Source organism: Temnothorax longispinosus, chromosome 4, assembly GCF_030848805.1.
Source record: "Temnothorax longispinosus isolate EJ_2023e chromosome 4, Tlon_JGU_v1, whole genome shotgun sequence".
NCBI classification, from domain to species: Eukaryota; Metazoa; Arthropoda; class Insecta; order Hymenoptera; family Formicidae; genus Temnothorax; species Temnothorax longispinosus.
In genome coordinates, this window is record NC_092361.1 from 2,174,860 (window position 1) to 2,191,844 (window position 16,985).

The 16,985-nt window shown below is 42.1% G+C and overlaps 1 protein-coding gene across 5 annotated transcripts in view; it reads left to right on the forward strand.

Annotated features, from left to right (window-relative positions):
- The window catches only part of LOC139811110 (beta-1,4-glucuronyltransferase 1), a 50,382-nt gene extending 33,856 nt beyond the window's left edge, over positions 1-16,526 (forward strand). For all 5 annotated transcript variants that reach the window (XM_071775178.1, XM_071775179.1, XM_071775180.1 and 2 more), the window contains 5 exons: positions 6,889-7,514; positions 7,990-8,370; positions 9,770-10,105; positions 10,622-10,864; positions 11,161-16,526. In XM_071775178.1, coding sequence (XP_071631279.1) covers positions 7,128-7,514; positions 7,990-8,370; positions 9,770-10,105; positions 10,622-10,864; positions 11,161-11,358 — 1,545 coding nt within the window. In that variant the 5' untranslated portion in view covers positions 6,889-7,127 and the 3' untranslated portion in view covers positions 11,359-16,526. The remainder of the gene's footprint in view (positions 1-6,888; positions 7,515-7,989; positions 8,371-9,769; positions 10,106-10,621; positions 10,865-11,160) is intronic.
- The last annotated feature ends 459 nt before the right edge of the window (positions 16,527-16,985 follow it).

The window sequence follows — 16,985 nt, forward strand, 5'->3', positions numbered from 1 at the left end:
GTGTGCGCGCACATCCCGTACTACCATTTTCATTTTCACGAGGAAAGATCGCGTTACGATCCGCGTCACGCCGCGCGCGTCGTAAATTGCGAGAGACGCAAATTAAATAGCCAGTGTGTCGCGCGGCGTTCACGTGACGGCGCCGCGGCGTCGCTTCTAACGTTTATCAAGAAGATCGTAATCGAATGATTCACCTGCAACTTACTAATAGTTAAAAATAATTTAATGACATTTTTATCGCGCGACGAGCGGCGGATTGCGCGTTAATGAGCGCGTGTGCAAGTTTGTGCATGGCCGCCACGGTTGATTCATATATAGCCGTGAAAGACTCCGAGCTCCGATTTTTTCGCGAAGCTCCGTCGTTTTAAGCTTCCTGTTTATGCAACGCTGATAAGCTTTTCGGTGCCACGCGAACGCAAAAGCTTAACTTCCGTCCATCGCTAAATATTTTCTGGCTTGATGCAGCGCGGTCGAGAAATACGCGCACCACACGGAGCATAAATTAAACACCCCTTTGTGTCTCTAACTGCGGCTTTTGATATTTTTTTAAACTCGACGCGAGTTTGAAAAAGAAAAAATAATTTAAGTTACGGGGACAATTGCGCGAAATCGCACGATTATGTGATATCAAGGATGAGTTATTATAAAAATGATGACTGCAGTGTCAAGTTATTTAAATGATATACAGTAGATCCCCCCCCCTATATAACATTATTATATAACGGATTTATATGTATAACACGATGGAAAAATTTAAATATTTGTTTCTTTCAAAATAAAATAAAAAATATTTTACCGTTAGGTGCATACTCAATATTCTTTTATTTTACATTTTTTATAATAAACCCTCACATGCTTTATAAATACATGTTTTTATATGGATACACAATCCACGTATAATCTATGCGACTCGTATAACACGGATTCATGTAACGAAAAGCATCCCCTGTGTTACATGAAGATCCTATAATACTGTGTTCGTATTACGTTATATATAATCGTACACTGCTTCTCTCGGGACGTATCTTATAATGATAAACTTCTCTAAATGCTCGACGAGATAACTTTTAATTAACGAGATCATGTTGGAGCTAATACGTCGCGAGATATGATCTTGGCGGGAGAGTCGAGTTTCGTAGTCACCGGGCGCGCGCGGCAGATGGGACGTAAGGCGATGATTAACGAGCGCGAATCATTTCGACGCCGAGCCACTATCAATTTCGGTCACCGACGCCTACTTCCTGAGGTGGCCGGAAGACCGAACGGATGCGCGTGGGCTTTCCAGGATCGCGATGCCGGGCCGATCGTGGATCGATAACGCGGATAGGGATCGTCGCTCGGGGTCGCGTGCACGTGTGCATGCGGCTCGGCGAATTTCTCGTTTGGAGAAAAATATGGCGTCCTTTATTGCCGCTTCCGAAATCGATCGATTTTATCGACGTGCATCTATATAGCTTGGAAAATTTCACGTTATTCATGCAGCTCGTGGCGTAAAGTAATTGAGATACACTCGGGCTCGTGCGCCGTCAATATAAACGTTGCGAGTATCTTCATTTTTGACGGAAGCTCGCGGAAATAATTATTTATTTAACTTCGGCTGCTGCCAAGAAGTGGACTTGGTTTACAATACGTTCCTTAACACACTCATCCATCCACACATCGCCCGTCAATCACAACAATTTTGACGGGATCATTTCTCACGCTAAAACTCGCCATTATTTATCACTACTGCTCTCGCCTATCTTTTCTCATCTCCGCTTCTATCTTTTCCCTATATAATTTCCTTAATATTTTTTCTTTGGTTGTATCTAGTTTATCGTTCCATAGTTTATCTATTCTTTTCCTGTTATCCCTCCCTAGTTTTATATAAACCGTTTCTTTATACTGCTGCACTCTTCCACATAGTGCTTCAAATTATCCCTTCCTTCCTTGCAGAACAAACACATTTTTTTCTCTTCCTCCCACCAATACATGTTCTCCGATTCCATGTTACCACATCTCAGATTTATCAGGGCTCTGATACTATCCCCTTCGATCTGTTTTATCTATGTTTGCCCTCCTTAGATATTCCGGTCTATTTCCGTCTCTCTCTAACTCTTTATACTTTCTGTTTTATACTTTGACTCTATTATATTATTCTCTTCCACTTGCCTCTGTATCTCCCAGTCTCTTAATTTAATCTTTTTCTCTAAGTTCTTTTCTTCTCTCCTTAACGACTCGACTGCTTCCACCCCTCACCCGTTTCTATTATAGTACTTTTCTCTCTCTCTACCATATCTGTCTTTCTATTTGTTTTTCTCTTTCTCTATCCAACATTTCTTGACCCATCTGCTCTCAACCTTTTCCTCATATTCCATTGCCCTTCCACCTCATCCTATCCTAAGCTTTCTCAACCCCAGTTTCGTTGACATTAGGTATCTTGGAGTACAGAACTTTAAATCGAAAACCCATCTTGCATAATCTAGCATAATTTTTTCTAATTCCTTTTTTTCTTCCCATCCCCAAATTTCCACCCAAGGAAGCTCGCGGAAATAATTTTCACGACGAAGACTCATCGAGCTATTTGAAAGGTGAACGTTAGAAAAAAAAATTTATTAAATATGTGCAAATAACTTACAGAGAAAAATCGTGCGGTAAAATCTGGATTTTCTGTTAAATTTATCAAATGAAACAAAATGGAACGGAGCAGACATTGTATATCCGAAAACATTATTAAAATGTTCTTTGTTATAGATTGCAGGATATTATATTACGTTTATTGAGCCACCAAAATTCGCTTCCGATCGATTAAGCTTATTATGCTCGACTAACGATATTTATAAAGTTGATTTATTATTCATGCGATACATAGGCATCTCATTAGTCGGGCAATGTCGTTCGTCATCGATGAATCAATATATCCGAGTCGAGTGGAAAGTGAAATTGTAATGTAAATGTTTGTACAGTCAATGTTCATTGCTTTATTACAAATATTTGAATTGAGCTGATAGTCATTGCCTTTGTCGCAGATATGTCTCTGTTTTTGGGTAACTCGCTTTGCTGCGTATAATGAGCTTGTTATTTTTTACTGTTTACAATCGCAAGCGTTTGATATAATAGCTGCTACTGCGCAAGAATTGATATTGCGATTAGTATCAATTACCAGCAACTGTACGAGTAACAATAAGTTGGTTCTTTTTTTTTTAATCTTTTTGAACATCTTATAAGTCGCGTGATGATCATTATCGTTTCGTTATCTTTTTTAGCAATCTTATTTTTAAATATACTTCTTTTGGAATATACGTCCTTTGTTATAAGAATAACATTGTAAATAAATGATATTATGCTATCATATCGATATATGATGATATTATGCAATATGATGATATGCTAATAAATTATATTATGCTATAACTTTTAGAGAGGTATGTGTATTTTATATATATTTACACATATCTGAAGCGTAATGTAATTGGAGATAGCAACAAAGTTTCGACGTTGTGCGCAACGTGATTTGTTAAGTACGGAAAACGCGGCTGTCGGGGTGTGTTAATATTCGCGAAGTTATAACAGAAAAGTTCCACGGGGCTGCCGTACACACCGCGCCGTTTCCACGTCCGGGGCGCGCTGAAAGAATCGAGTGAAAATTTCCGCGAGATAACGGCGCGATCCGTTATCACGAACTTTCCGTATATATAAGCGCGCGAGCTTTACGGAAGGATTGCACGGCAGGCGTGGGGGATCGGCGTGTGTTCGCGTTTTAAAAATAGCGATCGTGTTTGCGTTCCCGCGATCAAAGAACTCCTACGCCGCGCCCGGCCGTTGATGAGTTTTCCTCCCCTGCGATCGATGATGAACGGATGGTTGGCTCTTTGAGGGAAGTCGATAATTAAAAACCTGTCGCTTCGACGATGGGAAATCGTCGAGGGGGAGGGGGGGGCCTCGCGGATTTTACTTCCTTTCTCGCGATCCGGTGTCCTTCGTGACGTTTCCTCTCCGTCGTTCCGTGATTCCCTGCCATCCATTTGATATCTTTACCGTCACTATTTTTGTTATTCGACGCGATCGTTGACACCTATCGTTATCTGCCCAAATTTTTTACTTCTTACACGTTAAGTAGAAATATTGCGTAACAGACTGTGCTCCCCAGGTGTGTTAAATGACGTGATAATGAAGTCTTAAAATTATGACCGTATTCCAAGTCACACACACACGTCTTCAATTGGACACGAGTTGACGCTATTTATAGTACTAGCATCTGTGAAATTGTTAACCGTGCATCCCACGATAGAATTTTCATTCTTCGCACGGTATAGCAGAAGTATCGTTATTCTTTTAATTAAGTTTACGGTCGATTAAGCTGCGGTCACTGGATGAATAATTAGTGTCATAAGTGAATTGACAGGTGAATTACAGCAGACGTCTTCAAGAAAACCGTATATAAGTTTTATTGTAACAAAATGTCGTAATTGCAATTGCGTTAGTTATCTCACAATTCAAAAGAAATTGAACCAACTTTGTTTTTCCTCTCTCCTGAAAATTGTGAATTTTTGGAGTTGTAACAGTATTATTCTCGGTGTGCGATATAATGACAAGATATTGTACAATATGACAAAATAACTGCATCGTGGCTTGAATAGCGCGCTTAACTTTGTTATCTATAGCTATTTGTATCGTTGAAAATTTTATATTAGATGATATTTATTTTTTACAAGCGTTTTAACAAACTTTGCCGATCGCGAACGATCACAATTGACAGCTAACGAGCATTCGTATTGACCACGGCCGTCGAATCGAGCATCGAGCTCTTATCGCGAGCGACGGCGGTCGGTCCTACATCGGAAATCACTTCTATCACGCTACGCATTGTGTGGGGAAAAAGTTAAAGCCGCAAAGCCGTGTATCTCTTTCCACATCGCATCGTACATTCCAATTATGCCCATTTACGCGACGACGATTGCGCGTGTATAGCGACGTAATTATCGATTAAGTGATATTGATAACGGTGCTAATTGTCATTTCTGTGTTACGCGCGGTTATCCTCCTAATTTTTCCATTGCTTTGAAGTAGATAAATCCCACTGCACTTTATCTTGGACAATTGTGTAAACGTTTGGCGTTCGAGTCGATAATATCGGCTATATATGTCGGCGGAACACAAAGGCGCGAGAGAGACGTTTATTACGCGACTCTGCATCTTTCTTAAGTCACGGAGAGTGCAGGGATTTTGCAAGCAGAAATCGCGCGCGCATCATGTGATTTCCCAATGCTGCGCCGATAATTCCAACTTTAAGATTGAATTATACCGCCCGGCTGTGTTATAACAGTCGAATATCGCATGCCGTAAATTATTCTCTCGCGGCACGAAAACACTGTTATACCCATGTTTTCCTACTGAAAGTAGTTTTAAAGCCCGTTTCCCCGTCGCTTTTCATTTAGAAGCGTTTGTCTTGTATTACGGGGAGGGTGACCCAGTTGTAACGGTATTACTTTTTAATCGAAGTCTCTTCGGTCAATGCGGAATCGATCCTCTTCGACGCGACGTCTCACTTCTCGGCGCTATATACTTCCCGCGCGGCTACCCCTTTCAATTATGCAGAACTTCGTTAAACGGAATAAAAAGGAAGCAAATTTTAAGACTCGATCGGTCGTAAACGGAGTCGTGCCTCGGAGAGTTTTCTTTGAGGGGAAATCAATCCCGCGGATTACCGGGAAAACTCGTGACCGGAGAAACACGCGCGGCGAAAAGAGTATCTCTCGTCTTCCTGCGTGAAAGTCGTCGAAATTATCGGCGGTGACTCGCGAGTCCCGTTCGGCGTTCGTTCGCCGAGAAGGAGGCGTTGACGCAAGATCGGTCACGAGGAGGAGGCCGACGACTTCTTATTAGTCGTTTCTTTCCGTCTTTCGATAATAGCCGTCCTGTTCGTTCCCTCCCCTCCCCCCTGTCGATTTCACTCGCCGCGCTCGCGCTGGAAACCACGGGATCACCCGCGGTCCCGTTGGCGACCGGAATCTCCGCGATTGCTCAATTCGGACCGCCCGGTCCCCCGATGATGTCGCGTTACGAGCTCGGGTTGCGACACAACTCGAACGTCGAACGCGGGGAAGAAGATGCGAGATAGGGGGAAAGTCGTCCTCGCCGGCGCGGCGTATAGCACGCGCTATAAACTGGATCGTGAGATAAATGAGATGCGATCCAACGAGCGATATCGCAGCTGTTGCTGTACTTGCTATAGTTGCTATTGAAGGGAGATGAAACGGGGCGGAGCGAACGTGTACCTATTTGCAGCGACGAACGCTTTCTGCCATGCCGCTGCAGCGCTTGAATTTACTGATCGTTACTTACGCGATATAAAAATGCTAAATGTTTATTTGCGTGACATAATTCTGGATGTGTGTTAATTAAACTTTATATTTTACGCGTTGTGTTAATATAACTGCCCCAGCTAGCGGAAAATTCTAAAAGACGTTCATAATTTTTCAGACGTTCTTTAGAGATCTTTTAAGCGGCTTTAAGACGTTTTTAAGACGTCTTTTAGAAGCTTCTGCTAGCTGGGTGCTGTGTGTATAATTTAAAGAAAGCCTGCCTATTTAATTCGCAGTGAGAAATTCGTTTTTAAATGCTCTCTCTTCAGTGCGAATTAAGATAAGGAATCAGGATTACCAGAGAGAGATTCAATGACTTTATATAGCTCTTATTTTTGAGAACTCAGAATTTATTATTACAAAACGGATACCAATAGTACAGATGTTTACTTGTTTCCTAAGACCATTGAAGTCGCCTAATGGGAGCGCATATAGTGGTACACGCGCTCGCGTGTTGTCAGTACGCAAAGTTACAGAATAACTATCGGAACAATTTGTAGCGACCTCCGTCATAATCAAAGGTCTCCTTCCACTCCCGTTTCAGGTGCTGCACGCAACCGAGCCCCGGTCGACCAGCCTCCGGGGGACCATGAGCAGGTCCTGATCGCCGAGACCAGTCGTGGGCCGCGAAGGGATGGACGCGGCGGGTCGACGCCATCAGCAGGAGAAGAATCACAGACCCGAGTATCGATAATAAGAGCGGGAGATTGACCATCGGTCAACCGGACAGGATTGCCCATCTAGATCTTCGCGTCTCCTCGTCACCGCGATTGGACCTGGAGGATGAGCATCGCGGCCATCGCCCGCAAGAACTGGGCGCTGCGCCTCTCGGTGGTGCTGAACGTGTGCGTGCTGCTGTACGTGTGTGCCCACATCGGCTCGTCCGGGCCGTGGATCGAGGAACCGCCGACCAACTGGGCGGCGGCGGCGCCGCTCCAGTCGGACACCTACGGCGGCGCCTTAAACGACCTCGTCAACGGCACCCAGAAGGTCGGCGCCGCCGCGTCGTCCTCCTCATCCTCGGCCGCGGTCGTCGGCGCCACCAATAATGCGGCGCCGACAAACAACGGCGCCGGCCGTCCTCCCAGGATCAGCCTCGTCACCACGACGCCTCCCAACGGAGTCAAGGCTGAGGCCCTCGACAAGCCGCAGGAGCACCGTAATCAGACGGTATTCACTCCTTCCGTTTTCCACCGCTTCTTTCTTTTTTTTCTCTCTTCTCTCTTCTCATGATCCCTCTGATTCCTTCGATCTTTGAATGACTCCTGACATTTAGATTAATCATTGTATGCGGCTTGATTAATTGCTAGAAGCGGTCTATGACGATAGGAATGAAGATGTAATCGAGAATTAATAGAAATCGGGAGATATACATCGTAATTAATTTGTATCAATAATAATAATAGAGATAGAAATATTCTCATTGATCTTATGCGATATTAATGAAGTACATTATCGTTATTCTGTATCTAAACTCGTCGAAAGAGGCGGTTCGAGATGCATCATCGGGTATGTCGATAGAGGTATTCAGGCTTGTAGGCGTTCGCCACCGCGCGCTATTCACGGTATTTCCGCCGCTTTCCATGCAAATTTCCCCCTCGAACGGCGATTAAACTCTCTCTCTCTTTTTCTTGTCCTCGTCTAGATGAGGAACGGCACGACGAACGTCGCGCGCGAACCGATGAGCCTGAGGGACGCCGTGCCCTGCCACGAGAAGTCGACCGAGCCGAGGCGGGCGCAGCGCGGCGATTACTGGGTGCTGTACAATTACGTGCCGATGAGCATGGCGGTGAGATGCTGGGAGAGCGTGACATACACCACGCACGCCGACTACACGTTCCTCGACAATCTGGAGCCGCTGCTGGAGCGCTGGCGGGCGCCGATATCGATCGCCATGCACGCACCCGGCACCGACTTCCCGGCGACCCTCGACGCCATCAGGTACTCGAGGAACTGTGGCAGCCCCCTGGTCCCGCAGCTAGTGACCTTTCACGTCTTCTTCAGCAGCAAACACGTGCCAAAAGTGGTAAATAGACGGCCCAAGATTGTCCCTCGAGTTCCTTGAATCGACGTGTTCCTGAATCCCTCTCGAGTTCCGGATACACCGCGAGCATCTGGCAAATGTTCTAACTTGATATAATGCATTAATTCCGCTTAATCGTTTCAGCCTGTCACTGAATGCACCGCGTGTTCACCAAATCCTTCCCAAGAGTTCTGCACAGTCCTGAATCTAATTATCTCGCAAGTATCGAGTACGCTAATATGATACGTTGATCGATATTCCGTATTTAGAATCTCAAAAGACTCATGCTAAAGCCTGCGATATTAACATTAACCCGTAAGTGCTCAGCTTTGTATATATGCGCAGCGACTTTTCGATGATCTGTGTGCTCTCCCTTATGAAATTCAAACTGAAAACATGCTCTGCACATCTGGCCTTCTTTGGCCTTTCTGGCCCTTCTGGCTCTTCTGACCCTTCTGACCCTTCTTTCCTTTCTGGATGGGAAGATCTAGAAGGGGAAAAATATTCAAAAAATATTTAGAATGTTACGAAAAATTGCGTATTTAAGGATCAAATTTGTTACAATTGCACAAAACAATTATTAATGTTACAATTGCCATTAATGCCATTAATCTTATACTTACATTCGCGAAATAATAAGAATATTTATTTATATTAAATGTGAGATCTTTTAGACCTTTCGTGGCGATTTTTTCTTATCAGACAAAACAGGGTTCTTTTCTTCGATATAATTTTCTACAATTGTTGGCCATTTCACGGAAAAAATCAATAAGTTATTCCGTTTGTTAATGCCAAGAACTACGACAAATTAATTAAAGATTCGATATCAGACTACGATAATATGTTTCTCGAATGTGGTGCGTGCACGAATCTACCTTATGCATATGCAATTCGTCCGCGAAGGGTATTTAGCTCGTACCACGAACCCGGATTGTTCGTTGCTGTTATTGCTGTCTATTTGTAGTGTAAGCACCTCGGGTCTAACGGATACGCGTATCTAGACATCGTAAAACAGCCTCGCGGTTTCCGCGTGCGGTTTTGTTCGCGAGGGACGAAGCTTGCGTGGCTCGCGTTTTGCAAACGAGTCTTTAACGTAATCGCGATTACAATCGCGAAACCACTTGTCCTGCATACATGAATATCCTGTCGTTCACCAGCATTATATTCCTTCCCGCGAAGATGCCAACAAAATGCAATGTTCTCTCTAGCGTATCTCACAATCTAATGATACAATTGATGATATTAAAATATAAAAAAAAATATATGTATAAAAATATGAAAGATCGAAAAAAAGCTATTATGCAATTACGTTAGTAATCTTGCGAAACTGTTTCGTTCGAACTTGAAGTTTCCTGATGTTGAAGTTTCCTTTTCAAATGCTCGATTTTCGATCCTGTCTTAGATACCGCCGTCGGAGAAGATCGCCTCCGACACGTACAACTGCTCGCTCGGGGCGCCATGGGTGAACGTCAGCCTCGCGAAGATGTACAAAAACGAGAAGAAGCTGCTGTACCCGGTAAACGTGGGCCGCAACATAGCGCGCGAGTCCGCGCCCACCTTCTACGTGTTCCCCAGCGACATCGAGCTGTATCCCAGCCCGAACCTGCCCGTCAAGTTCCTCGAGATGATCCGCAAGCGGGATCAGCCGGCTCTCTACAAGCCCAATCCCAAGGTCTTCGTGTTGTCCATCTTCGAGGTGGACGAGAAGAATCAGCCGCCTAACAATAAGACGCGCCTGGTACGTTTTGCGATCGCTTGCCGGTCCGTGGTCCGTCAGGGGCAATTAAGCACGCGCGAAAGAGAGCGCGACGAGGCCGACGGTGTGTCCGACTGTCGTGTCGTTAATAGCGCGGACGCGCGAGGGTCGACGGCGAATCAATGGAGCTTCCTTTGACCGTGGACCTTGATACGTAGAATTAGCGTTGCTATTGTCCGGCCGACGTGCGTGCGTATCGCACGGCACGGCACCGCGCACAATACACCTTTTGTCGTGTTCATATTCAGAACTAGCGCGGCATAACAGAGAACGATTGTACAGATTATCTGCGTAGCATTTCTTTCATCCTTTTTATTTGTTTCTCAACGTAGATGAACGGTATGTCGGAGGTCGAAACGTCACAGATCTGATAACGCCCAGTAACTCATTTTAATCCTCACAAAACGCTCGTAATCGGAACGGAAACGGATTTGTTTACGTGCATCTCGAACAACTCGTTGCAAAGCGCCGTTTCGACGAGTCCATGTAAATTTGCAGATACAGATGCTGAAAGCGGGCACCGCCATACCCTTTCATAAGAAATTATGCTCCGGCTGCCATAACGTGCCGAAAAGTAAAGAATGGCAGGAAGCTCCAGAGACGGAGGACCTGCATGTGTTTCACGTCGGCAAGAGGACTGGCAGCTTCGTACACTGGGAGCCGATCTTTATCGGGACCAATAACGATCCTTTTTACGACGAAAGGCTCAGTTGGGAGGGAAAGAGCGATAAAATGACGCAGGTAAACATTACCTATCCATGCAAAATATCTAGAATAAGAATGCGACGCAAAAAAAATAAAAAATTGTCATTACCTTGAAACATCAATGGATTACAGAAAAGATAATGATATATTTTAAGTATAACGTATAATTTAGAATGATAATTAAGCATTAATATTTCTCTTTAACGATATAATTAGACAATATATATGTATAAAAAGTTAAAAGTAAAAAATTCTACCATCTTTTATATTATCTGTTCTATTATATTGATAATTTCGTCAGCAATCAAATTATCGTTGGCGAACGCTTGCAGGGTTACGCGCTCTGCGTTCTCGATTATGACTTTCTCATCCTGGACAATGCTTTCCTGGTGCATCGGCCCGGCATCAAGATCTTCAAGAAGGATCCGCATCGCGACATGCTCACCGCCAAGACGAACGCGCTTATCAAAAAGATCATCATGCCGGAGCTGAAGGTGTTGTATGGCACGAGGAAGGGCTGCGCCGTGTAGCCCGTGGAGTCACGGGCACGACGGCGCGTGCTTTACAGATGCTCATCCATACGATGGAATCATCTGCGACCCTCCCTGTCGTCTGCATCGTCGTCGTCGTCCTCGTCGTCGAGTTTCGTCGCGCAGCAACAAATCGCCCGGATTCGCAGCAAGCTGCGATTCGCTCTGGGACCCCGGGATCGTGTTCACGTGCGCGTCGTCCGACCCCCTCGCGAGTGGGACCCGAAAAAAATTCGCTGCGATTCGTAGAGAACACTTCCCCTTCTCTCGAATTATCGCCAACTCAACGGTGCCGAACGAACAAATTATCGCATAAGTACTCGGTGAGTTTAGAGTAACAACATTGTTTCACGGACGCGTCGTGCTCGCGTGTGATAAGCGCGTCCCTTCGCTATCGCGATCATCATCGATCATCGTTGCCATCACTCTTATCATTAGCAGCGTCGGTACTAGTGTCTTACGGGAAACGTCGAGGCAACGTGAAGAGACAAGGATTGCACGAAAGAAGTAATGTACGTCGCAATGTTCAAATATCCTCTCGGTGGTAATTCTCTAGTTTTCGTAAAAAGGATACCTAGTGCGTAGGTAAGGAGTCGTACCACGTATTGTTTTTGGATACGGTTATATTTTTAGACACCTGTGCGTGCAGGTGCAGGTATAAAGTAATACTGTGTAGATAGACAGTAAAACGTATCTCTTTGAGTACTTAAAATTAGAAAATGCTACATTCGCTCGCGTGACTGCCGAAACTCAGTGACCGTATTGTTTTCTTTTGGTATGTAAGAATTAATTGTATTTATGTAAAATGTTCCTTGTTTCTTTTTCTTCATGAATATATACGACGTCGCTTCTTATTGCGAATACGACGACCAAGCCGTGTCGACTGAACTAATCATTCGCAATCTGACCCGATCACGTTCCGCCGTTCTGTTACCTTCGTTCGCGAAAACACACGATTATCCGTCACGATCGAAACGGGATACTCGAATGGGGTCCGAAAGTATGATGTTATCGGGGTGGCAGTGTGGTCTTGTGATAAAGCGTCAGACTCGTAACTCCGAGGAACCGGGTTCGAGTCCACCTGATCACAGGAATTTTTATATTCCAAACTGCACCCCCCGCACGAGTAGTGGGGCTCGTGCGGAGAAACTGGGCTATCTTTCGAAGGAAAAATTAAATTTGAAATTGGTCGTCAAGCTTGGGGAGCTTGGGAGTTTTGGATAAAAAATGAATTTATTTATAATTATATGTCTGTGGGTGGCCTGTGGCTAGAGGTACTGGACGTACTGGACTAGAACGTAAATCGTATTATGTTGGAGACTTATTACAGCTTTCCACATTTTTGGTCTGGATATTACGCAAAGACAAATGGATGACTCATCGATCGGGTTACTCTTGCTGGGCAGAGTTTCTAGAAAATTTATATCAAATATCCCTCAGTCTTGTAGACGGTGATTTTTTTTCCATAAATAATTCTGCGTTCACTAAGTTCTTGTTTCAATGTCTATAGGCAGAAGGAGAACCGCTGAACAGTTCGGATTGCGAACTTTTAATGCGTGTGGCTTATCTAGACACAATTTATTTAACTTAGCCCAAGTCCATCAGTCAATATGTAGAACTGAACTTCCAAATATAATACGTGAGTTAAGTTACTACATGAAGAAGAAAAACAAGAAGAAAAAGCATACCTTTCGTTTCGATACGAAGTGTAGAGAAAGATATTTCTATGTAAGCAAAACAAAGATAAATTTAACAGCTTTTACTTGAATAAATTTTAACCAAAAAGTTGCAGTAAAAAAATTGTGATAATAATAAGGTAGTGTCGTCTATTAATTTAAGATCATTTAGAGAAAATTCGCTGAATTTTTATAGATAAAAAAAGATCGACAGATAAATTTTTGTCAGAAGGATTAACATGGAATTCTATCAATTTCTTCATGCAGATTGCTGTTATGTAAAACGTAATATTCTACAGATATCGTATTTGGAAATAAATAGCCGGCTTCGATCATAATGACGGTCACGATCCACGAGGAAGTTGCGTCGGAACTGGCACCGTTTGATCGTAACTGTCACCGAAAGTACAATAATCCTGTAGACATACTGATGTATATGAGGCATCGTTTCATTATGTACAACTTGTACTTGCTAGGGAGAGGATTTATCCAAGTGAAAAATACGTCTATCTACACAGTATTACTTTATACCTGCACCTGCACGCACAGGTGTCTAAAAATATAACCGTATCCAAAAACAATACGTTCTGTAAGAACGATTCTATAAGAGAGAATAGTATAGCTTTGAAGAAAGTGATCTTTCGGAAAAATTTCGGGAGCTTTTCTGAGGATTAAAAGACTATCGATTTTACCCAATTAATTGAGAATTGTTAGAGATATTCCGTGCAACATCGTAAAAAAAGATTAACAATGCTGCCATGTAAAACGTGAGACTCATTCGTTTTTTTTTTTTTTTTTTTTTTTAATCAAATTTTGGTCGATGATTACACATCCATGATGATTATGCTGGCATAAAATACAACTGGATTTCTTGTAGCAAGATAATATAATATTATATATATATATACATATATGGAATATAAGCGTAATATAAACTATATATACTTTTCTATTATCACCCCGAGTAATATGACCAGCGAATGTACATATGATCTTTCGTAATCATTAAGACTTGAACGAGAATAGTCGAGTCAGTATGTCGTACGTCGAGAATGATTAGTTAGGATGATTCTAATCGGAGCAAGATGCTGACTCATTTTTTTGTGATAATATTAGGGCACAAAGTAATTAATATTCCTGTAATCGCGCTTCGTCCGCTGTAAAAGGCATTCTTGAAACCGAATATTAAATGATTTCTCATATGCATAACGATTATCGTTGAGGATATTAATTAACTTTTCCAAGGTTCATAATTCGGTATAATTTATATGTGAAAATGTTAATCAAATTTATATGTAGTTCAAATGTATTACTTCAAGAGTATGTACATAACATATTTTCGTTTATATCACTCTTGTTCAGAGCCGGGGGCTATATCGAAAAGTTAATTAATATTCTCAGGAAATTAATATATATGTATATGTAATGTGTATATATATATATAAAATATATATATGTACTATGTAAATGTGACGCGTTCAGTCTACACGTCGCCGATAACGTTTTCTGTAAAGTATGGAGCTCGACTTACATCGTATAAGTTCCTTTTACCTCCTCGCCTTCTCTCTTAATTTATCGGGGCTGTGCAACCGCGCGTGTGTATATATTTATCGCTCGTATGTATGTATATGCATATATATATTACAATTATATGATCTCGAAATTGCACTTCACAATATTTATGTTTATTCAATTCAACTTCTTGTCGTCTCTGCAATTGTCTTTTATAAAAAGATAAATCTACATAAATATTTCAAAGCACATTTTTCGTTTCGAAATAATATAATTGTAATACATATAATCTAATATAAATAATGTGTATTCTGTGCCTTATATATATAATTGTCTCTTTCTGTCTCCTCGCGTGCGTGCGTGTATGCGTGTCAAAAAATGTGTATGTATTGTGTGTGTCAAATATATCGAAAATGTGCGCGCATGTTTGCAGGAAGCTGCGTGAATGACGACGGAGACAAGCTAAAAAAAAGCTGACTCAATTATACAATTGATACGCAAGCCGTAGAGATCGATTTATACATAATTGTAGCGCAAGATTTTTATATCTATCTCCCTCCCCCCCCCCCAGGAAAAAAAAGTGTCGCGACGAGAGGAAGGACGGATCTCGCGTGCGGAACGAGAAACTCCCTTTCCCTTCGTTTCTTCTATATAATCCAATTCGACGAAAAGCCACGCCACGCCAAAGTAATGCAATACCGACATTACGATCGCTGAGCTTGTCTTTCTTGACTGAGCATTTTCATAAAACGAATACGAGACTGCGAATGAGTTCTATCGAAAGTCGTCACGCGGATGACGTGTAATTTTCCTTTCTTTTTTTTTCCCGAAGAGAATTACTATGCGTTACGGTGCTTGTAATTAGTGTAAATACACGTGACTGTAAATAAGTGTTGTCTCGTCGGCTATTTTATTCGAGAAAAAAAAATACATTCCGTAAATTATTCCAAGCGAATCCGAAATCCTCGACTGGAATAAGAAAAAAAAAGATACCTAATCGAGATTCGTCGCGTATCCTCGTATAAGGATGTATTTCGGCTTTAATCATTGAAGATTACGTTTTGATTATAATATCTGAAATTATAATACTCGAAACGCGTTCAGAGAGACACGAGTATTTTGCTTAGATAAAGATGTTGAGCGATATTTTGTCGCGCGATTCTACGGAGGCAATATTTCGCCCGCTCTGTACCTACGCATGTAATTCAGAAATTATATTTCACCTATAAGGATACAATAATCGAAATCATTGTATCACATACACGACAGACTCTTTGGCTTTTCCTCCAATATAATTCTGTCGTGAGTACCGAAGAGATCGCAGCTTTGCTTCGAAGCGCGCAATAAAAGTTGTATGTACATATTCGTAAGAGAGAGAAAAAACGAGAACGCACACGCAATCATAATAAATCCGATATATGTATATAGGCGAGATCGTATTTTTCCAAGCGAAAGGAACGTTCGGTCGGAGGGTTTATTTAACGTGTCCGAAGGGGATTCACAGGAGAGCCTTTATCCCTCGCATCTGTTTTTCCGAGCTTACTTCGGGATATCTCTCGAAAGAGAGTGAAATCTTCGCAAAATTGTCTCTCAGTTCGTAAAACTTCGAAGCGTCGACGTGTGAATTGTTATTTTATAAATCGTGTATATTTAATTCATGCAAAATTTGAGAAACATAATAATAATTAATATATATACACACACATACACGTGTCGTATTACTTTAAAGAGGCGGAGAAGATGAAAAAGGACTATATTTATTTTGACTACAACGCGACCGGTCGCTGGATCGAGAACGCATGCATGGCAGCGTATATAGCTGCGAGTGAAATAATAATCGTCGAGCGGTTTGGATCTCGTTCTGAACCGCTCTCTTCGAGATTCCCGGGTATGATCAGCGCACCACGACTGCGATGATCGGCGCGCGTCGTGTTCTCCAGCGTTGTGCCTAGAATAAATAAAGTAATTTATTAAGCTAAATCAACGAAGTTGGTTCTTTCCTGCCCGAGCCGGCGATAATATAATGTAAAAGTACATTTATTTATAAAAATATCTGAGGCGACACGCGGGGATGTTCCGAGGATACTCCTGCTGAAAAAATTTCTCATATTTTCTCAGAAATTTTGTGAGAATTGAGACTCGTGAAAAATTCTGGAAAAATATATAAAATTCCTCAGATATTTTCAGAAATAATTTGACGAGAGGATTTTCGAAATACTTCAGTATCTGCGCGTATGTGTGAAAATTTCTGATAAATTGCACAATTTTTTTCATATTTATTTAGATTTTTACAAAGATGTGTGTTGGTGGAAAAAATCTGATATATTTTTTATTATTTTGTCTGTTTTTAAAAAAATGTGTTCCAATTGGTATTAAAAAATTTGAAAAATTCTGAGCATTTTGAGAAAATCCGAAAATTTTTATAGAAATTCTAATTAA